Here is a 24585-nt window from a genome sequence, read left to right on the forward strand (position 1 = left end):
GAGCGGCGCCCCAGACGACGCGCTCAGACACTCGGTGCAACCTTTCTCCGACAAGTAAATAAACACCACGCAAGTAGACTCTATAGCTCTCTATCGAATACAACCTCTTGTATACCTCGCGATTGCTCCCCGGAGCGCAGCCCCTTACAATAAGTACTAGCTTAGTTTATTTAAATTAGTATTTCTTTCTTAATAGACCTAATTTTAAATCTTCTTATCTTTTACTTAAAATTTTTTAAACTAGTTTAGTTGTTATATTAATAATACACGTTTACTTACTGGAAATAAATTAATTAAACCATATTTCTTCCTTTCGTAATAGGTTTTAGTTCTTTTTTTTTAAAGTTAGAAGCACTTCTACTACTACTCTAAGTAGTATTACTATCTTTTTTATCTTTACTATTTATATGTATTAGCTAATTTATCTACTAAAGAGTTAAAAGTAGCCTTTTAGGCTTTACTATTTATAAAGGTATAGTATAGAATTATAATATTATCTTAGTAAAAAGAATAGAACTATAGGCTCTTCCTTTTCTTATAAGCTATAAGAGAGAGAAAAACAAGTAAAATACAAATAGTTAGTTCTTTAAGCAAAAGATTTTTCTAAAAGATATTGTTAATTAATTTTTCCTTTAGACTTAACTACTAATTTATATTTGTTCTTAAAAGTAAGTAGTGCTTAGTTAGCATAAGGGTTATGGTGAATCTGTGCCTTAGCATAATAGTAGTATTAATTAGTAGTATTACTAAACTTAAGTTCTTATTTTCAAGCTAATTCTTCTTATAAAAGAGTGCTAAAAAGAGAGACTACGTGTTTTTATTTAAGAAGATAAATTACTTTTATATACTTACTACGCTTAAAGAACTATATACTAAGATATTAAAGTAGAGTAGCTCCTATAGCTAAGTAATTTACCTAATTTTAACGCTATTAAAGTAGCCTAGCTATAGCTTAAAAGAAAGATAACATAAAAAGGCGTACTAAAAAGTTAAGTAAAAGAGATAAAAGTATAGTAACAGTACTAAAATAAGCTACTTTAATACTAAATTTAAGCTTAGATAGAGCGTATTTTATTTTATATTTAAGAAATTATTAAACTTAAAGGTAGTAATAAGTACAAAGAGGGGTAGCGGGACTAATTACATAGCTTTGGCCCTATTTTCGGCGGTAATTAATGCACCCCTGTTAGCAAGAACTTTTGACAGTCACCTCCGTATATTGAGTTGCATTGTGGCGCAAATAGGTAGTAAATCGAGTAAATCATGACGCGAGAGTTTGCTGGCATTTGATCGCGCTCACGTCAGATTTTAACCCAAAGCTAGTACTTGAGTTCAGTAGAAAATGAGAACTTTAAGCTGCTCCCCCGAGCCTTGATCAAAGTCGATCTTTGTTCGGATCAGAATGCATCCAGGTTGTGTGAGGGAAGCTTTCCTAGCGAGAGTAGGCTGACATCATCGATCTTGCATTGCCCTGTCCTGTTGGATATGTTTCTAGAATGCCCGTGAAATGCTGGATTGGCCTGTTAGCTCAAGATCTCATCCCAGTCCATTCTAGGAAACATGCTCGAAGCCATCGCCACCCCATAGCCTTGATTGCGCGCCATATCTGCTCAAGTATAGCTCGGTCTTCTTTGCTTCTTCGGTCCATGTCCAGATGCTCGGGGTAACCCCAACAGCGCCACGCTATTGCCATAGCCATCGGCACCGTCAGACTAGCTGGATGTTGACTCGGCATGTCTGTTTCTGGTAATCCGGGGAAAAGGTCGGCCTCGCATGATGCTTGCAGTGATGAAGTGGCATGCAATCATTCTAAGCTTACGGGACAAGTGGACGCATAGTTTGCTGGGGACTATGTTCTGGCCAAACCCTTTAGCCGCGGCTGTTGCCGGAACGGTGAACGACTTGGTAGACTGTTTGCGGCGTGCTCGACATTCAGAGATGGATATTGGGTTCGTTATAATCCATTTCAACGGCTGGTGGGCTGAGAGATCAAGGCTCAAGGCTGAGCGAAAATCGGCGAGAGTGGGGGTGCCGGACCGATGAAGAAGCATAGGCAGAGGGGCAGTAGCTGCTTCCCCGGAGCATCGCCACTTCCCCCGCACCTTGGCTTCTCGGAAACTTGGCCGAGACCGACCATTACTGTGTCTGTTCCGCTTCTGGCGGCAGCACGTCGATGAATGAGATACGATCAACCATTATTATGTACTGTACCGAGCCGGGCGTCCATGCTCTCGATACGAGCTGACCTCACTTGTTCTGCCTTTTACGCAGCCTGTGCCCCTCCAGCCTTCGCTCCTAGAAGCTGCACTACCAGTCCATATCGCAAAGTCTATTCGGTGCACCTCTTTACGCCGCCACGAGCTACAACATGGGTGTAGGCGATGCTTCTATTCCTTCGAGCGAGCGGCCCGAGATTGGATCAGTCAACATTCCTTTCGGAGTCTTTCCAGCCTCGTCAAACAACAAGTCTGTCGATGCCGTCAAGATCGCCGATGAGGTAGTTGCCCGCCTCAACGATGCTCTCTCCAGGAAAGACTATGCAGCCATTGCGGGCCTGTTCTGCGAGAACAGTTATTGGAGAGATCACTTGGCCTTGACCTGGGAGCTCAGGACAGTAAAGGGCAGCTCTGCGATCAAGCAATACCTCGACTCCAGCAAAGTGCAGTTGACGAAGCTGCAAGTGAGCAAGACCACTGAGTACCGGTCTCCAAAATTTGGTGCCATTGATCTTCTCGGTGACGTCCAGGGTATCAACTTTTTCATCACGTTTGAGACGAGCGTGGGCCGTGGTGAGGGCGTCATATACCTGGCCGAAGACAATGGACAGTGGAAGATCTTCTCCGTCTACACTTTACTGAAGGAGCTCAAGGGCCACGAGGAGCCTCTCAACCATCGCAGAACAAAAGGCGTCAAGCACGGCGGTGACCCTAACAGAAAGACATGGAAAGAGATGCGGGATGCCGAGAAAGAAGGCATTGATCCTAGGGTGCTGATTCTGGGAGCTGGCCAAGGCGGGCTTACAGTCGCTGCTCGTCTGAAGATGCTCGGTGTTCCCGCGCTCATGATAGACCAGAATGAAAGAGTGGGTGACAACTGGCGCAAGCGCTATCGGCAACTCGTTCTTCATGATCCCGTGTGGTACGACCACTTGCCATACGTGCCTTTTCCAGCGCACTGGCCAGTGTTCACTCCAAAAGACAAGCTCGCCGAGTTCTTTGAAGCATACGTCAACCTCCTCGAGCTCAACGTGTGGACTTCGACAAGCATCAAATCATCCTCGTGGGATGAGAGTAAGAAGCAATGGACGGTAACCGTTGAGCGCAAGAAAGCAGATGGAACTATCGAAACGCGAACGCTGCACCCACGACACATTGTGCAGGCGACGGGCCATTCGGGCGAGAAGAACTTTCCTCAAATCAAGGGTATGGAAACCTTCAAGGGCGATCGCCTGTGCCACAGCTCTGAGCACCCAGGCGCAAATCCAGAATCAAAAGGCAAGAAGGCAATAGTCGTAGGAAGCTGCAATTCCGGACATGACATTGCGCAAGACTTCTTTGAGAAAGGCTACGACGTCACAATGGTTCAGCGCAGCACAACCTGCGTGGTTTCCTCGACGGCTATCACAGATATTGCAAACAAGGGGACCTATGAGGAAGATGCGCCGCCAACCGAAGATGCCGATCTCACTTTTTGGAGTATTCCAAGTGAGCTGATGAAGCTGATACAAGTGAAGGTATCGAAGGCTGGGGCAGATTTTGACAAGGAGATTCTTGATGGCCTGCGTAAAGCCGGCTTTGGCCTCGACGAGGGCCCCATGAAGTCGGGCCTGCTGATGAAGTACTTTCAGCGCGGAGGAGGCTACTATATTGATGTCGGGGCATCCCAGCTCATCATTGACGGCAAGATTAAGATCAAGCATGGCCAAGAGATTTCCCAAGTCCTGCCCAATGGCATTGAGTTTGCTGATGGCGACAAGTTAGAGGCCGATGAGATTGTATTTGCAACCGGGTACCAGAACATGCGCACACAGGCACGCAAGATATTCGGCGATGAAGTCGCGGACCGTGTCAGTGAGGTCTGGGGCTTCAACAACGAGGGAGAGTTCAGGACCATGTGGCAGAAGAGTGGCCATCCTGGTCTCTGGTTCATGGGCGGCAACCTGGCCCTGTCTAGGTACTATAGCAGGATCCTGGCATTACAGATCAAGGCCATGGAGGAGGGAATGATAGGATAGGAGGGACAGGATGAGAATCCCAACCTATAGATGCAGATACACATTCGATAAAATTCATGCGCGCACAAGACTTTGTGCCAGAAGTTTCAGTCGGATAGACGGAAACGCGGCCTTTCTCTGAATTTTGCCTATTCGGGCCTTAGCGCGGGGCACGACTCCACTTCCGGTGTCTCAATACGCACAAGCTCTGCACCTTCACATGCCTCACGTCATTGGAACGCTAAAGTTACTTTGCTGATCCTCTCAGCTACAGAGGTGCACGTCGTTTTCTCTCTCCAGCTCCCTCTCGCCATGTCGTCAAAACCCCAAGTCGTCCTCGTAGTCGGCGGAACCTCCGGAATTGGCTATGCAATAACCCAGGCCATTCTCTCTGCGCCCTATCTGCCCCTCAACACCAAAGTAATCGCCTTTGGCCTCATCGACTCGAGCATAAAACTCGAGTTCAGCAAACTGCAGAGAGAGCGGCTGCGCATCGTCGAGGGCGATGTCACGCTCGAGGAGGACCGAGAACTCGCAGTGCGAACCTGCTTCAATGTGTTTGGCGGCCTCGACACACTGGTCTACTGCGCGGGCATCATTACGCCGATCCAGAGGCTAGATAAGCTAGACATCGAAGCTGCAAAGAGGACGTTTGATGTTAATGTTTTTGGGGCCATGAGCATGGTATGCTGTATTTTCGTTTATCCAAGCAATCTATATGCTCTCTCGTCCAATTCGCAAATCAAAAGTCATGCTAAGAAGACTTTGCAGGTCCAACTTGCTCTACCGCATCTCCGTGCTTCGAGAGCTTCCCACCCACATAACTATGGGCGCGGCAAGGTTATTATTCTCTCCTCGGCCTGCGATAGCACCGTGTCGTATCATGGCTGGATGCCCTATAGCATGGCTAAAGCTGCGCTCACCCGCTTCATTTCGTGTCTTGCTCACGAAGAGCCGCTGCTCAGCGTCCAAGGTGTGTATCCGAGGTTGACGCGGACCAAGATGATTGATGGGCTGGTCGAAGGCAAGTATAATGGGGTAATGGCGGTCCATGAGATTGAAAGATTTAGGATCTGGGATGATGCAGGTGAGGGGATGATTGAGCCGCCAGAGCTGTGCGGCGATGCTGTGGCCAAGTTGGCGCTTGGGTTGTATGAGGGCGGTAGGAGTGGGGAGACGCTGTATTATGATGAGCATGTTCCGAACAAGATTCCGAGAACTTGAAAGCTGGAGGGGGTTGGATAAGGTAATGATTTCTAACTTCTTAATAAGGGTTCTGTTGTTATGATACGAGATAGGAAACGATAGTTGTATGATTGAGTCTGGTTTTTATCTTTAATTCTCGTCATAGTCACGAAGCATCTTTCTTCTTAATTTTGGCTCCACCTTGACGCAGGTTGTCTCATTTCATAAGGAGAATACCCCAGCAGTGAAGAGGCGAAGGGGATCTGGAATAGACCGTCGAAAAGTAATGAAATACACTTGCAAAGCCTGGCGACTAGAAATCAACCAGTCACGCGGACGTACTCACTCTCCTTGTGACACGAATGCGCAGAAAAGGAGCGTTTGCGGCTGACCCGGAGAGCAGAGTTTTCGCAAATATTTTTGTAGCTCGAGTTTGAGGGTGGGGGTGAAGGTAAAATACCTTCACCCTCACCCTCACTCTTCGCCCCACCCCTACGCGCACGCGCACTCCGCCTTGTATATAAACACAACAAAAATCCCTCTTTACCACCTTTGCTTCTAATCCTCCACTCAGAACAACCATCTCCAAGATCCAGTCACAACTACAGCTCACTGAAGGTACGTCTGTCAAGATTGTTCTTAGTCGCTCGCCACTGCTATCTGCGCACTGGTAGCAGCCAAAACAATCTGAAAGTTGCTTTTTGATGAAATTCTCCAAGCTGAAAAGTTTTACTGATCACTATCCACTGCGAACCAGATCCAAACCCAGTCAGAAGCAGACATGGCGCGCAACAAGAAAGACGCGCAGCCGACGGCAACCTCGACGCAGATGCCAACCAGACCAATGGGCCAACTCGTCCAGCTGGATGCTCTGATTGAGTCCAACGGAGTCACGTTCAAGTTCGATCAGCTTCCACCCGTCGATGACTTTGTCTTCGGCGCAGTTGGCACTCTGCACTTGAAAGACAAGAACACACACGCCGAGAAGCTGTTTCTGGGTCAAAATGCCACGCGCCGAACCTGGGCTCTGCTCAAGTACTGGTCCGTCTCAGCTCACAAGGGGTCCGAAGTCATCTTCTACAACGAGATGTCCAACGGGCTGTCTTTGGCGGTCAAGGAACTCTCCGAGATGGCGCTCATGTACCCGTTCAAAGTCTTCAAGGAGAAGAACCTCGTGCAGAGCATTCGCCACCTCTCGCACTTTGTTCAGTACATCTACTTGTATACGGGCAAGGTCAGCAAGGTGTTCCCCGTCAGCCTGCTGACTGCCGAGGAGGTGCTGCTTTCGGCTGTCGGCACCATCTACACTGCGTACGAGAAGAAGGGTAAGCCTGGTGATCACAATTCTTTTCTTTCCACCGAGTACTGATTTTCACTTGCAGGTGGTGTCGAGGTCATTCCGGATTGCCATGGCCCAGGCCCGTTTGACGACGTCTCGCTCGACGACGACCAGATTCCGCTTCTGGACAAGGACGCCATTCGCAAGGCGGCATTGAATAGCGCTGAGCAGGTCATCGAGTCGAGCCCGGATCCAGAGCTCCCTGACATCTATGCGCCGGGGCCCAGCACCGAGTACAAGGGCAAGGGTAAGCAGAAAGAGACGGATCCCATCGACTCTGACGACGACGGCGACGCCCAGTCAGTCATCTCCAAGGGCAGGCACGACATGGCGCTGGGACGCAGCGAGCGCGGCCTTACGCCTCTCACCGATGTTCTCAGCGGGATCAAGCGCAAAGCCGACGGCGAGGAGCCCTACCACCAGTACCGCCGCCTGAAGAACCGGAAGCAGAAGGAGTTGCAGCGCGAGAAGGAGCTTCAGAAGCAACTGAAAGAGATCCAGGCCCGCAAGCCAACGTACGACCGCGAGATGCAGATGCTGTTGGACCAGCAGTCCAAGGACGAGCTGGTGCGCTGGGCTCTGGCGAACAGTGTTGAGGGAAGCGAGGAGAACGACGAGGAGGAGGAGAACAACGGACAGCCCAATGCCTCTTTGGGTGACGAGTAGCTGACTGCTTCGAGGACTGATGGCGACTCGATCAGCTCCGAGGATTCGTCTTGCACACATATCGAAGGGCAGAAGAAATCGGTAATATCCTGAACTTGTATCTTACAAGAAGAAGAAGTCTACGAGAATGAAGAAACATGTGCGAAAACTTGATGTCTTGACTACCACATATCACCACGCCAGCTTTCTGTCTTACATAGTTGATCCTTCATGCCTTTTCATCATCAGAGACTTTGATCACCACGGCCCCAACGCCCGGCTCCTTCACCCACACACGATGCGCTTCAGGTACCTCATGCAGCGCCCACACCCTGCGAATCGGGACACGGATCTCACCCCTCGCCAGCATCTGCAGCAGCATCTCGACCTCAGGCCTATGCGTCTTCTGGTCGCGATGGATGTAAAAGAAAGATGTTCTGTAAGGGCAAAACGGGACGAGCCCCCTCGCGAGTAGCTTTGCAATATGCATGTTTTGGCTCCGCGGTTTGGCGCCGTTGAGCGAGTCGAGGTTGCCGCCGTACGTATCCTACGAGCAGCCCGTGGTCCGCAGACAAGATGGCGAAGCTTTCGTCCCACGACTCGAAGCCTAGCGCGTCGAAGACGACGTGTGCGCCGCCGAGCTGCTGCATCGCATGCATCCATTGCTTGTCGCTGTACACAAAGGGCGTGGCGCCGGCAGCCCGCACGGCGGCGTGGTTCGCAGCAGACGCAGTCCCGTATACATGTGCGCCCTGCATCTTGCACAGCGCCAGGAGTCCGGAGCCCACGCTACCGCTGAGCCCGTGGATGAAGACGCGCTGGCCCTTTTTGATATTCGCAGCGCGGAACGCAAGTCCGTACGCGGTGCTCCAGTCGAGGATAAGTGCAACGGCTTGTTGGAGGTCGAGGCCCTCGGGCACGGGAATCAGGTATTTCTCGGGCTGGTTGACCAACTCGGCTTGGCCGTTGTAGACACTGAGACAGGCGACGAGAGCGCCGACTGCGTGTTTTTTGCAGCCGGCCCCGTTCTGCGTCACGCGTCCGATGAAGGTGTAGCCGGGGGTCAGGGGCGCTTTTTGCTGCATCGGATAGATGCCTTGGCGCATGAGGATGTCGGCGCCGCCCATGCCCGAGTAGAGGACTTTGACTTGGACTTCGCCTTTGGATGGGGCGGCGATGGGGGCCGAGACGATCGAGACGACCGAGTGGTCGCCGTAGCTAGAGATGACGACTTTGCGCATGGTTATGGACATTGTGGGGGTTTCCAGTGGTGAATCAGACTGTGTTGTTTGATAGAGGGAAGTACGAGTGTTGATGGAGATGATATCAAAGGCATTGTCTTGACCGTCTGATCCTTTCTTTATATATAGATATCACACACGCCGTGTCGTTGGAAGCGCCCGGACACTTTCACTGAATCGAAGTTCAGAGCTGACTTTTCAAGCAGCATGAGCATGCATCTAAGCTGTGCCATGGCGTGGTCCATCGTGAAAAATGCTGGATTAGGGGGGAGAAGCAATAGTGTTTGCTGAAGCGGTCATCAGGCCTCTCCTTTGGAAAGACTCGTAGTAGTAGCATTAATTACCGCTTTGTCGCTAGCGCTGGCTTACCCGTTCTGGGGGCGCGGAAGACGCGCCTGTGATTGGACGCCTGTGCATGCCTAGTGCACCCCAAAAGGGCAATATTTGCTATCCATGGCTGATCGCGAGGTGTTTATTTAGATGATGAAATATCTGAATTGTTTCATGGCAGCCTGGGAAGGATGTCAAAGCGACTTGGGCTGATCGCGTAGTTAATCCATGTAACATCATCTACGCATCGAGTAGAGAACGCGAGGGCGGGCGCGTTGTTGCTGATAAGCGCCACAGCAGACTTCGCCTCGCCTCGGCTGATGGTTGATGGCGAATGTTCTGCTTCTCAACAACGCCACAGGTCTAGGGCGATAATATTGGAGGATCTGATGTTTTTTCGTGACGGTCTCAGGTGGGCTGTCCTGTTGGGTGATGGGTACATGCCACGGTGAGTGTGGAGGCGGGCAGCACCTACAGTACCACAGTTGTGGCTGTAGGCTTCGGTTCGTCTAGTACGTCATTTACTCAGTCTATTAACATTTACAATGTTGTTTTATTGGATTTTCACCAAACTCCATATCCTCGCCCGTGAGAATGGTGTTGTGAAGATTTCAGGAACACAAGTTGCAGGTGGGGAATTGCCTATCTTCAGTCACAACCCATCTTTACAATCGCTACTAACAATGATATCAGCTTTCTTGCATATTAGAGAGCTGTCTACACTTTCTTGATTTGGACGTTGGTCAAAGCTTATGATAAGTCCTAGCACATTGCCCATTTCCACCCGCGCAAAGCTACATAGGAAACTAATCGCAGAGACCCGTGGATCACATATAACCCCTTCAAAACCATATACATAGCCAAGATACTCATGAATAACTACAAAGAAGATAGATGTCTCAATACATCCGCCCCGCTTATGCTAAAGCCCTCTCAAGTCTTCCATCACCCCCAACGATGCATTCTTCATTGTACCCCACCCCAATCTCTCCACCGCCTACCGCCGTGACTCAAATCCAGCAAAACCTAGTCTTACCTGGTGACCACAGTGTGTCTTGGAACCTCGGCTGGAGTCGTTGCAGCTCGGCAGACCAGGCACAGGCACAGGCACAGGCACAGGTCCCACATTGATTACGCGGCCGGGCCTTCCCCACACAATCTGCAGATACACTGCCGATACATAGCCATACATGTATGTAGCTGTACCTCGAGATTGGCTTGTCTGGGCGCTAAATCAAAGCTTGTTGCTTTGGGCTGCTTGGGCGGGGGGGCTTAGCATGATGCCCCGCATCTAGGCAAGAAAAAAACTTTCAACATGGTTTGATGGGATTGGCGGGTGAGGTGGTGTGGTATGCATAGTAAAGTGGACAAGGTTTTGTGTGTGATTTCGAAGATAAGGTATTCGCGGAACTTGGTTGGTTTGCGGTATATCTATAGCAGTCGTGGTACGGTGGCGGAGTGACATGGTTATCTGGAGTTCACACTTTTAGCACGTGCTGCTTCATGCAGGGTCTGAATGGGTGGGTCTGGAGTGGTATGCATGTAGGAGACGATGACTCTGTTCATCTGGGCATATTGAGGCCTGTTATGCGTATTTGCTGTATATTCCCTGGTGTTCTAGCATGGGGCTGGAATGACGGTGAAGAGTTTTCGGGTCGTGGACTGCATTTCCTTGCTTGATGTGTGAGTCAGACGGACTTTGACAGGTGGGCAGTGAATCCTACACCAACATCTTGTATACAAGTATTAGCAATTATACCAGCTTGTACCCGTTAAGCAAGGCGTCTTGGAGAAGCAGCTGCGTGAATTGCATGTCACATGACGTGGAATACCCAAAAAGCATTCATCTCCAAGATTGTCAAGACGAGCTATCAGACGAGGACAAGTGTTCGAAAGGCACGTGGACTCTTGGATGGCTAGGAATAGGCTGAAACAAGGGGTGCGTCGCTGGGGGAGGGATGACGGTGCGAGACATGTTGGGGTGCTGCGGTTGGGCTGTACACACACGTACAGCTAGGCGCCGGTATCAGTAAGGGACCTGTCCCTGCGCAATGCTGCATGACGTCTTACTGCTATTCATATACCCTCTTCTCGGCTGTGTATCCATTATCATCTCGCCCTCCAGTTTGCCACGGTCGGAATACTCAAAGTGCTTAGCCCATCTGTTGAGGGCGTCGGTCCTTTGCCGGGGTTGAATCCGGTGACGTCATTGGTCCAGCCTTGCCAACACCAGGCGCAATGATTCGCGCCGAGCCAGCAGAAACACCGCAAAGCCGTTGGGACTGCGCGACAAAAGATGGAGCTGTGTGTACAGCACAGCGAGGGCTGAAACCATCTAGCAGCTCGCCATGTGGAGCTGGCGTGCGACTTGGGAGTCATGGGCCGTTAGTCAGCGCGTCCATGTCCGCCAGCGTCGGGCCTCTGCCAAATCATGGCGGCATGGAGCCCTGCCATGTCGATGATGGCACGTGACCAGCCCTATTCCTGGCTCAAATCATTCGCCGCCCGCGCGATAAGCAGGGCATCAAGGCATAACACAGGCGGTGGCTGGCCAGAGACAACGGCTCACGTTAGGCGCTGGCTGAAGGCATATATCCCAGGCTATATCCGTGCCGCGCATGGAATACACAGCACTCATGCTCACCCGTCACAGACCTGACATTCACTACACTAGCCCAGGTACTCGCGGCACCGCTGCTACGGCTAAAAAACCAACCCCACAAACCCCTTGGATGGGCCTTCTATCTGCGACACACAGCACTACTGCTACGGCTACTCGCAGCAACCCCAACCTGGCATTACGTCATCCGAGGCCAACACCTCACCCAGCCCGCGACAATGTGTTTCCACAACTACAGCCAGCACAACGGCTGCGGGCACATTGGAGAGTCGCATGAACACCCGTGGACACTGTGCGACGCGGCCATCCAGCGGCTCAACGACCTCCGCGGACCAGGCTCGCCACCACTATCTCCACCAGCCACAGTGCCCTCGTCGCCACCCAAGCACAAGCGCGCTCCGTCAACACGACGTTTCTTCTCGCTAAGTGGACAGCTGTCCCGGTCGAATACCAGCACGTCGACGAGCTCTCGGCGCTCCGCTTCGTCGGCGCCAAGGAAGTCGGATTCCAGCGCCGGCTCCTACACGTATACCGTCGAGCTCGACTATGCCACGCTGCCCGACCACCAGCTCGCTGCTGTTCGCTGTGCCGAGCCAACCAGGCGCACCCATGTCAGCAGAGGCATGGTCGTGTGCAAGGACTGCGCGCGCTGGATCGAGGCCATGCGCACCATGATTCACTTCTACGACAAGAAGGGCAGCGTCCGTGGCACCGCCGCCTTCGACAAGTTCCTCAGGTGCGAGGGCGAGGGCGGAGGCGAGCGAGAAGGAGACCTGACGGTTCCGCTCGACGACGAGGACGGCTGCGGTGCCTTTGGGGCCAGGCAGGCCATCATCCTCGGCCATCCTGAGAGCGCCATGAACGCCGAGGGGCCGAGGGGCCGAGGGGCTTGGGGACGCTAGAACGAGAATTCGAGACTCGGTACCGGTACTGAGGCCGTGTCTTGGTACCCGTACGGCAAGATGACTTTTTTTCTGGTATTTAGCAGGTAATGTGCTCTGCTGTTTTTATAGCTTGAAGGCTGGACTACGCAATCCTTACACCACACCCGCCATGTGACTGGTCCGGGCCCGTCCCGCGCGGATAAGGAACGCAAGGATAAAACCATAGTAGCAAGACGTCTTGACAGCCTATCACCTCGTGATGCGCAAAATGATTATTCATGACCACATAGTCTAACAAGGCTTTTTCGCCTCCATCTCATCCCATGTAACAAAAAAAAAATTCCGTTTCTCTTTCTCCCCGAGTTGCAACAATATCTCCAAAAAAAACCTGCATCAAGATCTCCTTGCCCAACACCAAAGGGTATCGGTAGAAATACATACATCAGGCCACTACCAATACTACAACCCTTGCTAGAGGCAAAGGCAATTAGATCCCGCTCACCTAAACCATCTTTGCCTGCAGCATGCATACCCGCTTCGGGACCCCCCCTGGCAAGTGCATGCTGATCCGTCCGGCGTAGAGTTCCATGTCCTGAGCCCTTGGCTCCTTGCATATTTTCCGACTACACGACGTCTCTCTCGCTTGGTTTCCCCATGCGTTCTTTCGTGTCGACATTTGGTTCGACACTGCCCGCTGCCCCTATGTGGGTAAGCGCAGTCCGGTATCCCCAAGACGCAAGCCTCGGTGTCGAATGCCGATTTCCAACAGTTTTCTACGCCTCGAGATGCCCAGTTGCCGGAGTAGGAAGGTTGCGGAGAAACGCGAGGAACGGTCCAAGTGCTCCGAGGTGCGGTTGCCCTCGACGCCCTGTGAGTGGCTCGGAGGTGAGTTTGCTGCTTTCTACACTGGAACACTGAGATACTCTGTTTGGAAGTGCAATGAGTAGGGATCGTCATCTTAGTTTGGAGCCCACAAGTCATGCTAACGGGGTTGATGTGGTGGAATTCACTGACGTGGCAGTAGGTTGTAGTGAAGGACCTCTCTCTCTCTCTATGCAAACTTTATCGAGTAATCTCCTGTCTCTCCTCTCTTTCCTTCTCTCTTGCACACAAACGCTAATCAAAACTAAGCAAACGCCGTTTTCCACGTTCCATCTCGACATGATGGCCGACTATGCTCGCATACGGTGGAAAATACACTGCACAGACCACCAGTCGAAAACAGGAGCCCACCGTCAGTCCTGCCAAACATCTCCCTAGCATCTCCTCGGACATGTCTGACAATGTTAGCTAATACTTTTCTATATCCTCTACACACACACGTCGCACCTAACGACCACGGGTTTGCCACAGCCAATCAGAATGCGTCCCGAGGTATACCTTTCTCGAGACGAATTTCCACTATCAGACTGACCGAAACCAAACGCAAACCACACTATTTGGCCCCTGATTTGCAAAGACCCATGGTCTGCCTTCTAGTCTCCTGGCCCAGGGCCTGTGTGTCTTCTCTTCAGAAAAGAAAAATCACCTGAACCGCCGCTTCGAATTACTGAACTGGGTAGTCAGAGGCTCAGCGGGAAATAAGACAAAAAAAGAGATTTCTCACTCCGCGGGCATGCATGCATCCGGTGTGGGTATCTTTTTTCCCACTTGTTTCTTCTGTTAGACAGATGACGGTGATGAGAAGACAGCTCTTCATGCGCGCTGCATCATGGATGGTAGGAAGGGGAGGGGGGGCCGGTCTGCGAAAGACATTGGCTGTTGAGAGGGGGGGGGGAGCCACCTGCACGCAGATAATCGATGCAGCGGAGCCAAAGGGACCCAAATTCGGGCATTACCAGTGTACCAGGACGCCTTGGCTACAGCGTCTGGAGCCCTCCGCGCTCGTGGCATTGGCTGGAGCTCGAGACCGACAGACTTCGACGGTGGCTTGTCGAATTACTGCTTTGAGGCATATACTGGACGTCCTCGATTCGAGATCGGCGTTGAGGCTCTGCTTGAATGGCCAAGGGTCCGTCCGCAAAGTGCTGAACGGTGAAGTGGAGCCGCTCGTTAGGCATTCGGGGGCAATGTGGCAAGTACCGGTAAGCCCTTGAAGGGGGGAGGGGGGGAAGGGAAATGGGGCTATTACTGAGCGGGATACGGGATAACACCCCGGCGCTCACACTGAGGCCGGGTCCACGGCCAAGGCCATACTCGGGCTCTCTGACGTTACGGCAGTCTTCTGTGAGGCTAGAATACAAAATCTGTCATGGGTTCTTCTTGTCTAGGTGTAGGCAACTGCAAGCAAGCTAGGTCCCCGAAGCTGGATCCGCCTGTGGTGATGGTGAGAATTCGCTGGGCCCTCGCCTCGCACCCTCCCATCTTGCGGTTAGCTATTAGTCACAGAAACAAAGCACTTACACGCTACATACACGCTCACCCTGGGACCCATCCCCATGACTACGCAACCAGTTTGGCCACGGCCTCACACTGGCAGACCTGACGATGTTTTTTTTTGTCACGGGAAATGCCGGCCACCAAGAACATAGTCCCTGGCTTGTCAGTGTGAAGCCAGTCAGCCCGTTGTTCTAACCACGACGCCATTCCATCTCCTTCATCTCGATTAACACGGCTTCTTCAATCTCTGCATCTCGCCATGATGCTCCTCGACGCCGCCCTTCGCAACACTCTCGTCCGAACCTCCCTACCTCATCCCCAACCGACCGCACCGCCCCGCCCCCCCGACGCCAGACCTACCCCCCAACAACCACACCCTTTAACAGGCTATCCTCCAGCTCCCGTCCATCTAGACAATGGCAACTCCATCTCGATACCGTGATTGAATCACTATATCTCTTCCACTGCACTGCACTGCATCACGCCGCGAAACACACACACACACACATACCTACCACACACAGAGCTACCACAAGCTCTCCACCCATACGCGTCTGCATATCAGATCCTACTTCTCCATCGTCACGCATCTCCAACCGTCGAATCGCGTCTATCCACAATGAGAAAACACAACTATACATACATACATACATACATACATACATACATACATACACGGGTCTATCTCGCTATGCCTGCAAGCGCGCGTGAGACAGAGCACATGATACAAGCGAGCACGGGAAAGTGGGAAACGAAGAAAGGATGAATCGTGTCTTCACTAGTTGATGGCGAGGGAATGGAAATGGACATGGAAAGGGGGCGAGGTGGATGATACCAAGGGAGGTTGTGCTGGACTGTTGGTCTCGAGTCGAGTCACACGTTAGTGAGGACGCGGGTTGAATCGCCACGAGCGAGGGCTAGCTGGCTGGCGCGTCATGGGCATTCCCGGTGGCATGGAACAGGGTGAGGGAGGGGGGATAAACGTGGAGAAACGTGGCTCACGCGTCATCTGGAGAAGCTCAAGTCTTCAGGGTCAACATGGCTCCTGGCTTCTGCGTTGCAACAGCATCGAGACGTGGGCAAGAATGCCAGAGGATGGAAAAGCCTGAACTTTTTTGTTCTGAATCTAATACCGATATAGGCTTTCTACCTTCCAAGCCGCTTACTTAGCTCATCCGTAAGTACATAACCTTTGGACGCATACCCTACCTACCTACCTGCCCACGCAAACCATTTCCCCTGCAGTTTCGGAAACTCACCATCGAGAATAAACAACAATAATAACCCCATTAATTAGTCCTCCTTGTTTTCAGGTCCTAGACATCCTTCTCAAACTCCTTCCTCAACGCCTCGTACTTGGCCAACTCGCGCACGCTCGGCTTCACCCTGTCGGCCGCCATGACAATGTCCTGCTCCTCGATACACCTGGCCTGTCGCTTGAACGCAACCAAACCTGCGTTGCGCAGCAAGCTCGCTAGATCCGCTCCCGAGTAGCCCGCGCACGCGTCCTGGCGCGCAAACTCTGCAATATCGAGACTGATGACCTTGCGCTGGCGAATGAGTGCTTTGAGAATGTCCACACGCTCCTCTGGCTTGGGCAGTCCCACGTACACAAGCTTCTCCAAGCGCCCGGGTCGGAGCATGGCTTCGTCAATCATGTCAGGGCGGTTGGTCGCGGCGATGATGTAGATGCCTTTGCGGTCCGAGAGTCCGTCGAGTTCGGCGAGGAACGTGTTGACAAGGCGGGAAGAGGCTTCATGCAGTGTTTTGGACCGTTTGGGTACGAGCGCATCAATCTCATCGAAGAAGATGACACATGGGACTGAACAGCGGGCCCGTTCGAAGACTGTGCGGAGCGAGCGTTCGGATTCTCCAACGTACTGTAGTCGACATGTTAGCAGGCTTCGCGGCAGAAGGAGTATGATACTCAGAGGGACTTTTGCATATGTCTGCTGAAGCAACACCCAACAATGTAGCCAGCAGAATGTTGAAAATTTGACTCACCGAGCTCACAATGTCTGATCCCTTGACACTGATGAAATTTGCTGATGATTCGGCAGCTGCGGCCTTTGCAAGCAGCGTCTTACCACAACCTGGTGGACCCCATAGCAACACTCCAGTAGGCGCCGAGATGCCGAGGTCGGAATACCTCGTTGGCTCTTTGATGGGTACGCAGATGGCCATCTCAATTTCCTCCCGGGCATGGCCAAGAGCACCCACATCTTCCCACGTGGTATCGGGTACAGTGGTAAACCCTTCGCGCTTCGATGAAGGCGTGATTGTTGGCAAGACAGCTTCGAAAGCCTCCATAGTGAGAGCCGTACTCTCAAAGCCTTCGGGTCGCGGGGCGTTCTTATCTTTAGCTCTGGCGATAAGAAGATCGTCATCCTGAGGAACTGAGTGGCCATCGATATCCATAACCTCTCTCATAGACGCCGCTTGCCTTTCGAGTGCCTCTCGGTATTGACTCATGGACCAAGTTCCCGCCTTACCGACAAGATCCTGCAAGTCTGCACCAACGTAGCCAGCGGTCCGTTTTGCCAATAGGTCAAAATCAACATCAGGCCCTAGAATGATCTCTTTGGTGAGCGTTTTGAGTATTTGCTTTCGCGTCTGCTCGTCTGGCACACCCATGTTGATCTCGGTGTCGAAGCGCCCTCCACGTCGAAGTGCCGGGTCAATACTGTTGGGACGGTTTGTAGTTGCCATCACAATGACGGGTTTGCCATTGTTGTTTTCCATGGCCAGGCTATCCATAGAGATCAATAACTGAGCTACGATTCTCTTGTCCATCTGGCTCTGTGTACTTTCGCGCTTCGGTGCAATCACGTCGATTTCATCAATGAGCATGAGACAGGGAGCCACTTCCTTGGCCTTTTCGAAGTACTCCCGAATTTGCTTCTCTGAATCTCCAGACAAGCTGGACACAATCGAAGGTGCAGGTATTTCGATATATGCTACACCGAGCGCCGCAGCATAAGCCCGACTCACAAGTGTTTTGCCGCATCCTGGTGGGCCGTGGAGCAGTATACCGCGTGGAATTGGGATCCTGCGCATGATATACTCCTCTGGACATAGAAGAGGTAGAACCAAATGTTCCTTAAGTTGCTTTCTGACACCTTCTATACCCCCCAAGTCAGCCAGGCGTACACCGGTAGGTGCTTGGGTGTCGATTGTGTTTTCTTGCGCTGCTGCTGCCTTCTTCTGCCTCTTACTCTCGCGTTCTTCCTTTGACTTTCCGCCATCCCTTTTCTTGGTCTTTTCGCCATTCGCCGTGTTTGTGCTCCAACCACTAACGATTTGACGATTCATCCAATCGGCCGACCGGTCCTTGGGCTCATCAGTGGCAAAGTCTCTCTCCACCTCGACCACTTGGTCCCCTTCGTCACCTGACTCGTCTTCGCGAATGACATCGATTACGCGTTCAATGGAATCCTCCAACTGCTTTTTTGGTCGCCGTTTGAGGCTCGAATTCGACTTCTGGATGTAGTCGTATACCGTTGAGATGCGCAGTTTCAATGCCGATTCGTTTGTCTCATCCAAGTATTTTCGCGCTACTTGATACACCTCTTTATCGAGACCAGCCTGTAGACTGGGTCGATTTTTGGATACCATGGTTTATTTCGTGCAAGGATGAATGCTTAGTTGCGCGTGACGGTGTTTGTTGAAGACTTGAGAAGAGAGTCGAGGATATGGATAATGGCGGTGATTATAGAAGATTGCTGAAGAGCAACTTGCCGGTAGCGGTCGCAATGAACCTCGCAGACTGTGACTCACACACTGAGTGAGCAGTGGTGCTGGTAGCGACCGTACCGAACAATGTATTGGTCGCGACTGTACTTGTGTATGATGGGAGCAAGCGTGCCGGCCATGCACAAAAAAAGATCGCAGTCTCTTATCGATAACACTAGCGCCGCGCTAGTTACGCCGGAAGTCGCATACGTCAATCAAGGGACTCGAGTCAACCACTGGGTCGCATGCGCATCCTGCATCGCGCATGGAGACGTGGACAACATGGGAAACTCGAATAGCGCCAACAAGATCTCCGCCCAGGACAAGTTAGTTACTCTTTTATATGGCACCAGCAAAAACTAACCGTGCAGGGCGATCCTGGACATGAAGAACCAGCGCGATAAGCTGCGCCAGTACCAGAAGCGCATCACCGTTCTCACCAGTCGCGAAAAGGAGATTGCAAAAGAATGCTTAGCCAAAGGCGACACAAAGAGTGCGAAGCTGGCGCTGAGGAGGAAGAAGTACCAAGAGAGCCTCTTATCCAAGACGGATTCGCAGCTGGCGCAACTGGAGGTCCTGACAAGCGACATCGAGTTTGCGCTGGTGCAGAAGGATGTTCTGTATGGCCTGCAGCAAGGAACGGCAGTTCTGAAAGAAATACATAAAGAAATGGGTGGCATCGAAAATGTGGAGAAGCTCCTGGGTGAGAACGAGGAGGCCCGAGCTTATCAAGAGGTACGGATACCCGACTCTCTCCTCTTCGGCTTATATACTAATTCACGTGTAATAGGAAATCAGTGAGATGCTTGCGAACAAAATGTCCAACCAAGACGAGGATGAAGTCGAGGACGAGCTCGAAGCTCTCGAGGCAGAAGTCAACGGCACTGTTCCCGTCCTCCCGGACGCGCCTCTCGCACAACCGCAGTTCACAGCAGAGGAAAAGGCAAAGATGGCAAAGGATCGGGCAGCGCGGCGAGCGAGGGAAAGGGCTGCCGAACAGGCTTCGCAGCCCATGTTAGCTTGAAGGGCGTTATACGGGCACCGGCATGGCATTAGAGCGCGGCGTTTGGGTGGTTTTTTGAGCATTGCATTCAACATTTGGTGAAACGACACGTCTACTAACGTGACAGCATGCGCAAGTGTCGCTTTGAGGCGATCTCTCCGATGGATGCGTATGTTGAGCACGTGCATAGAGCATTCATGAGTAGTCGGCAAACGATATACGAGTTTGCCTCCAATACATTAGACACCGATTTCTTCGACCTGCATCTATCCAAAGTCAAGGCCCTTTTACCAGACCCACAGCTCGTATTGCCCAGCTCATCTCCACCCTGACCCAACTTCCACCGCCACTGCTGTACCACATCCGCACAGTATCCGGCTACCAAAGCTCCGTGCAAACTACCCCGCCCCCACCAACCACAGCTTGCATATACAAGGACACTACTTATCACACACCCAAACATGTCGCATTCACACTGCCACGACGAGCATCACGACCACTCGCACGGCGATGGGCACGACCACAGCGATGACATCACACCCGCGCTGCAAAACATGCTCTACGAACAAATCGACTTTCCCAAGGTCATCACGCTCAACGAGGACGAGTCCAACAGCGGCCGCGCCATTTGCCAGAAAACATGGGCCCAGCGGCTCGACCCGGAGCCAGAGCTTGTGTCGAGCGCCGACGAGCAGCTGCTCATGACGATTCCGTTTACAGGCCAAGTGCGGCTGCACAGCATCATTCTGCGGACCAGTCCCAGCGGGGCGTGTCCGAAGACGCTCAAGGTGTTTGCCAACGAAGACGCGCTCGACTTTGAGACGGCCAGCGAGAAGGAGCCGACGCAGGTGCTGGAAATCAGCCAGACGAGCGAGGTCCAGGAGATTGGCGTCAAGCGCGCAAAGTTTGGCACCACACGGTGTCTGGGCCTGTTCTTCGAGGACAACTGGGGCGGCGAGGATGAAACGCGCATCAGCTATCTCGCCTTCAAGGGCGACTTTATGAAGCTGAATAAGGAGGCGGTTAGTGTGCTGTACGAGGCTGCTGCGAATCCAAGCGATCACAAGAACATTGTTGGTATTGGACAGGGCGTGGGGAGGAGTATTCAGTAGGTGGGATTGCATGGGAGTAGGTAATGGGTCACAGGTATTCGCGGGTTCTTCATCATGGGTTTCCTTTATGCAAATATGGCTATGCAAAGGGATATATGGCATAAAAATGTACAATCATCATCACAGAATCATTCTCGACCTCTGTGGGGTCAGCAAAGTGGCATGCAAAGTGAGTCTGAAGCAAGAAGAAAAAATGACATACTCAGCGTTTTTTCTTGTCGCTGTTTCTCGTGGGTATCATGCCATCATAGATGCAAACAAACGGGAGATTCCAGTACTTCTTTTGCGCGCGCCGCTCCAGCATTCGTCTCCGTATCTTTGCTGCTGCTGCTGCTCCTCCAAGCCCTGCGCATTCTCCCGTCACAACCATCCTAGAACCCTAACATTCCCTCCGCCTCCCTCTGGCTGTCTTTGCTCTTCCAGCCCACACAAAAGCTCCCTCATCAGATATGTTTCGTGGTACCCAGCACCTCTCCATGCACCTTTCCCCAGTCAATCTTGCTATCAATCTCTTCATCTACACGTCCCACAACCGCCACGCTATCGCCTCGGATAATGTAGAGCCCCAGCGGTACTTCTTCACTGGGAATCTCTTCTTCGACTGGCCGTATAATGCGCTCGATGGCTTCTTGGAGGACGAGATTCATGCTGCCGTCGCATGAGTGCAGGGTGCCGACCATGGTGCGGCCGTCGACCGTGAGGACGGATACGCGCTCTGGGGAACCGTGTAAGCTGCTGGGGATGGAGCATTATGGGAAACCATGGCAGAAGCGCAGTCTCCATTGGCAAGGGAACTTACTGTTAAGGTAGGCGTTGAGTGCCATTGTGAGGACTCGAAAAGCTGGTGTACCGAGACACACGGGTCAGTGTAGAGTCTGAGGACTGCTCTGGAGCCTTGGCACCAGCTACGTCTCGGGGCGTCCTCTCGCTCCAGTCAGGTGCGAGGAAGCTATACGAAGAGCCCGCAATCAGGTGCTGCAGCTGCTGTTCCGAGCGGCGGAATACAACGAGTCGTTTGGCCGTCCGGTGCGCTGATTTACGAGCCGTGTCTGGCGGAAGCACACGCTGACTTGAGGCTCGTTGGGATTGTCCAGCTTGCGGTAGAAAAGCACGTATGCGCGTTCTCGGGCGTTGCACAAGAAGACAATGTGCTGCCAACTGACGAGGGAGCTCGACTTTGGAAGAGTCCGTGCGTCTGGCCAATCAGCGCCCACTTCCTCCGCATGGCTGTCTGGTGAGAACAGCGAGTTGTTGTCTTTTATTTGAGTCCCTCGACACGTTGACATTGTCGGTGCAGGGGTTCGCGCATAAGCCTGCAATTCTTCCGACTTAGTGCTTATCACCCTCATTTTATACAGTGTCCTTATCACGGAATCGTACGGTCTGCGACAGCCACACACATCAGCCACTCGCACGTTTCAGCTGCAGGGGTTGCTGAGCTCCGAGGAGATTCAGTGCCGCTCATCCGCGCCTTTCTGCTTGCTTTAAAGCCTCGCATCTTACACGGAGTAGACACTGGAGATTATTCTTTCGCCGCTAGAAAATGGCTGATTATTCGCCTTTACAGCCTCGATTGACCAACACCCCATCTTCCGAGCGACATGCTTCGACTGGAATACCACACGTCCTGTTGCATCATCAAGACTCAATCTCAATCTCACTCTGTTGAAATCCTCGGCTTCAGGCCATACGAGGCAGATGCTGGGTAGAGGCATGCAAAGTGGCTCAGAGCCCAGTATGTGTGCCCTTGTGGGCCTAGGAAATTCCACTCGACGTACAGGTACCGCAAGCCTTCGATGTCGACAGCAATCTCGATCATGCGTATTCGTCTGAATCCAGTAATTTCAGCCTTTGGTGTTGATTACAGCCTCGATGATCGACGGCTGCCGAGGTCGCCATGAGTAAGGATGAGGTCACACCCTAACAGCGCCACGGAGCTCCGGATTCCACCACGCAAAAGAGCATAGTTGTTTTCTAAAAACATACTGGGTAATCTCAGTTGCTTTTCTGAGCGATGTACTGCTGTGTGACGACAAAATGGCGACTCGGATTACTGCTGGCCCCACGCGCTTCCGTCCAGGAGACTTTCTTGCCCTCTGCATTATTCAATTCAACATCTCCAATGGCCAGTTCATGGCCTACTCATCGCGATACCTCGTCGCTTTCAGTGATCTCGCCAGTCCTTCAATCTTGTGGAAATACCTGTCTATTGATTCTCAACCAGATATACAATGCCATCCTCGAGCGCAACCGACCAGCACGAACCCGAGAACCGTGACCATCAACCCCAGATCCCAAATTGGCGCCGCAGAATACGTGGAGTAAAACTGCCCGTCCTTCCCGTGCACAATTCCCAGGGTAATAGAGATTTTTCTCTAACCACGAGCAAAGGCCATGTTCACCTCCTCGACCAGTTCCGCGAGAAACTCCCACTCCCCATCAGCACCCGCTTGATCTCCATGCTCTCAGAGTTCGTAGGCACCTTTCTATTCATGCTCATCGGTCTAGGCGGTAACTCCACCATTACCAACGATACCGCTGTAGAATTGCAGTACGAGGGTGGCAAGACGTCTGCGGATCCTGACAAAGTGCTTGTAATAGCAGTTTCCTGTGGCGCGTCCATCACCGTGAACGCGTCGACGTTTTTCCGCATTAGCGGTGGCTTGTTCAACCCGGCCGTCACCATGGCCATGATGATTGTACGGGCGGTACCGCCAATCGACGGCTTCCTCGACATGTTCAGTCAGATGGCCGGGGCGATCCTAGCCAGTGCAATCGCATACGGATTGCTGCCGCCGGGTTCCCTAGCGACCGTGGAACTGGGCTCCTCGACAACCATTACACAGGGCCTCTTCATCGAAATGTTCATCACCTCGCAAGTCGTCATTTCCGTCTTCATGCTCGCGACCGAGAAAAACAAAGCCACTTTTATCGCGCCCATTGGAATCGGCTTGGCGGTATTTGCTTGTATCCTAGTGTAAGCTTGAACTCTGATTATATTCAGCCCTCCCTACTTCCTTCCACGCATCGCATCGCTTCGCTCTTATGAACATCCCCTTAGAGCAACCACATACACGGGCGCGCCTTTGGCGTCTGCGTCGTCCTCGGTTCCTTCCCGTCGTACCACTGGATCTACTGGCTGGGTCCCGCGCTCGGCGCCCTCCTCACAACGGCTTTTTACCAGCTCATCCGCAACCTCGAGTACTGGACTGTAAACCCGGATGTCGATGACTATGAAACCAAGGCTGGGGAGATGATTAGAGATGTTGCGAGTAGAGTTTGAGATTGTGGAGAGTACGCTTGATCGATAGTGTGTGACGATGAGCGATCCCGATTTGCGGTATGGGACTGGCGATCCATGGGCTGCGGTGTATGAATACAGGGAGAATGCAACCGAGTGTGTCCTTGTCATCAAGGAGGCAAATCCATTTGGGTCTGGAGATAGGATGGCAAATGCCTCGTGTATGGGATGAAACATGAGGGTTTGTGAACTGTACATATGGTGCAGGACATGGACTCTACGCGTTGCTCTGGATAAACGCGTCATTGAATCAAGAAGATGATATAATATCCATCATATTATACAATTATCGAGTCAGAACTGGCTTGAATGGGCACATAGAAGTGTGGAACAGCCATGAAAGCGTTGTATGAAGCAACCGAGAGAAATCCAAATAGCTTTTCTTTTCACGGCTTGTATCTTCCCGCCTTTCGATCCAAGTCCACATAGAGAGACATGATTGTGATTGGAGAACCACATCAAAGTCAAGACATGTCATGTACTTGCTGAAGGATTAAAAAAAAACACTGTCGCCACAGCCATCTCACTGACATACAAGCATTTGCTCATGGAAATAATATCATTACCAATGCATTACTACTAATTCCGCATTTCCAACCAT

At 51.9% G+C, this 24585-nt stretch overlaps 10 protein-coding genes across 10 annotated transcripts; 7 read left to right on the forward strand and 3 right to left on the reverse strand.

Moving 5' to 3' along the window:
* Positions 1-2368: 2368 nt before the first annotated feature.
* Positions 2369-4234, forward strand: SETTUDRAFT_31101 (uncharacterized protein; the record flags this gene model as incomplete). The annotated part of the gene is made up of 1 exon (XM_008026831.1): positions 2369-4234. The coding sequence occupies one exon, from the start codon at positions 2369-2371 to the stop codon at positions 4232-4234; it is 1866 nt and encodes a 621-aa protein (XP_008025022.1).
* A 291-nt stretch (positions 4235-4525) lies between these two features.
* Positions 4526-5539, forward strand: SETTUDRAFT_162950 (uncharacterized protein; the record flags this gene model as incomplete). The annotated part of the gene is made up of 2 exons (XM_008027193.1): positions 4526-4897; positions 4985-5539. 2 exons carry the CDS (start codon positions 4526-4528, stop codon positions 5435-5437), a joined length of 825 nt encoding a protein of 274 aa, XP_008025384.1. The 3' UTR covers positions 5438-5539.
* Positions 5540-6179: 640 nt separating this feature from the next.
* Positions 6180-7403, forward strand: SETTUDRAFT_31103 (uncharacterized protein; the record flags this gene model as incomplete). Its single annotated transcript, XM_008026832.1, has 2 exons — positions 6180-6723; positions 6781-7403. The coding sequence occupies 2 exons, from the start codon at positions 6180-6182 to the stop codon at positions 7401-7403; spliced, it is 1167 nt and encodes a 388-aa protein (XP_008025023.1).
* A 208-nt stretch (positions 7404-7611) lies between these two features.
* Positions 7612-8635, reverse strand: SETTUDRAFT_153569 (uncharacterized protein; the record flags this gene model as incomplete). The annotated part of the gene is made up of 2 exons (XM_008027194.1): positions 7612-7857; positions 7925-8635. 2 exons carry the CDS (start codon positions 8633-8635, stop codon positions 7612-7614), a joined length of 957 nt encoding a protein of 318 aa, XP_008025385.1.
* A 3053-nt stretch (positions 8636-11688) lies between these two features.
* Positions 11689-12767, forward strand: SETTUDRAFT_178762 (uncharacterized protein). Its single transcript, XM_008027195.1, has one exon. The coding sequence runs from the start codon at positions 11792-11794 to the stop codon at positions 12473-12475; it is 684 nt and encodes a 227-aa protein (XP_008025386.1). The 5' UTR covers positions 11689-11791; the 3' UTR covers positions 12476-12767.
* A 3385-nt stretch (positions 12768-16152) lies between these two features.
* SETTUDRAFT_31106 (uncharacterized protein) lies at positions 16153-18451 on the reverse strand (the record flags this gene model as incomplete). The annotated part of the gene is made up of 2 exons (XM_008026833.1): positions 16153-16716; positions 16841-18451. The coding sequence occupies 2 exons, from the start codon at positions 18449-18451 to the stop codon at positions 16153-16155; spliced, it is 2175 nt and encodes a 724-aa protein (XP_008025024.1).
* A 365-nt stretch (positions 18452-18816) lies between these two features.
* SETTUDRAFT_162951 (uncharacterized protein) lies at positions 18817-19821 on the forward strand. Its single transcript, XM_008027196.1, has 3 exons — positions 18817-18894; positions 18940-19303; positions 19359-19821. Exons 1-3 carry the CDS (start codon positions 18851-18853, stop codon positions 19590-19592), a joined length of 642 nt encoding a protein of 213 aa, XP_008025387.1. The 5' UTR covers positions 18817-18850; the 3' UTR covers positions 19593-19821.
* Positions 19822-20032: 211 nt separating this feature from the next.
* On the forward strand, positions 20033-20683 carry SETTUDRAFT_88591 (uncharacterized protein; the record flags this gene model as incomplete). Its single annotated transcript, XM_008027197.1, has 1 exon — positions 20033-20683. One exon carries the CDS (start codon positions 20033-20035, stop codon positions 20681-20683), a length of 651 nt encoding a protein of 216 aa, XP_008025388.1.
* A 443-nt stretch (positions 20684-21126) lies between these two features.
* On the reverse strand, positions 21127-21507 carry SETTUDRAFT_19314 (uncharacterized protein; the record flags this gene model as incomplete). The annotated part of the gene is made up of 2 exons (XM_008026705.1): positions 21127-21398; positions 21483-21507. The coding sequence occupies 2 exons, from the start codon at positions 21505-21507 to the stop codon at positions 21127-21129; spliced, it is 297 nt and encodes a 98-aa protein (XP_008024896.1).
* A 1407-nt stretch (positions 21508-22914) lies between these two features.
* On the forward strand, positions 22915-23966 carry SETTUDRAFT_135132 (uncharacterized protein; the record flags this gene model as incomplete). Its single annotated transcript, XM_008027198.1, has 2 exons — positions 22915-23660; positions 23747-23966. 2 exons carry the CDS (start codon positions 22915-22917, stop codon positions 23964-23966), a joined length of 966 nt encoding a protein of 321 aa, XP_008025389.1.
* Between the last annotated feature and the right edge of the window lie 619 nt (positions 23967-24585).

Source organism: Exserohilum turcica (genome assembly GCF_000359705.1).
Source record: "Exserohilum turcica Et28A unplaced genomic scaffold SETTUscaffold_2, whole genome shotgun sequence".
Lineage (NCBI taxonomy): Eukaryota > Fungi > Ascomycota > Dothideomycetes > Pleosporales > Pleosporaceae > Exserohilum > Exserohilum turcicum.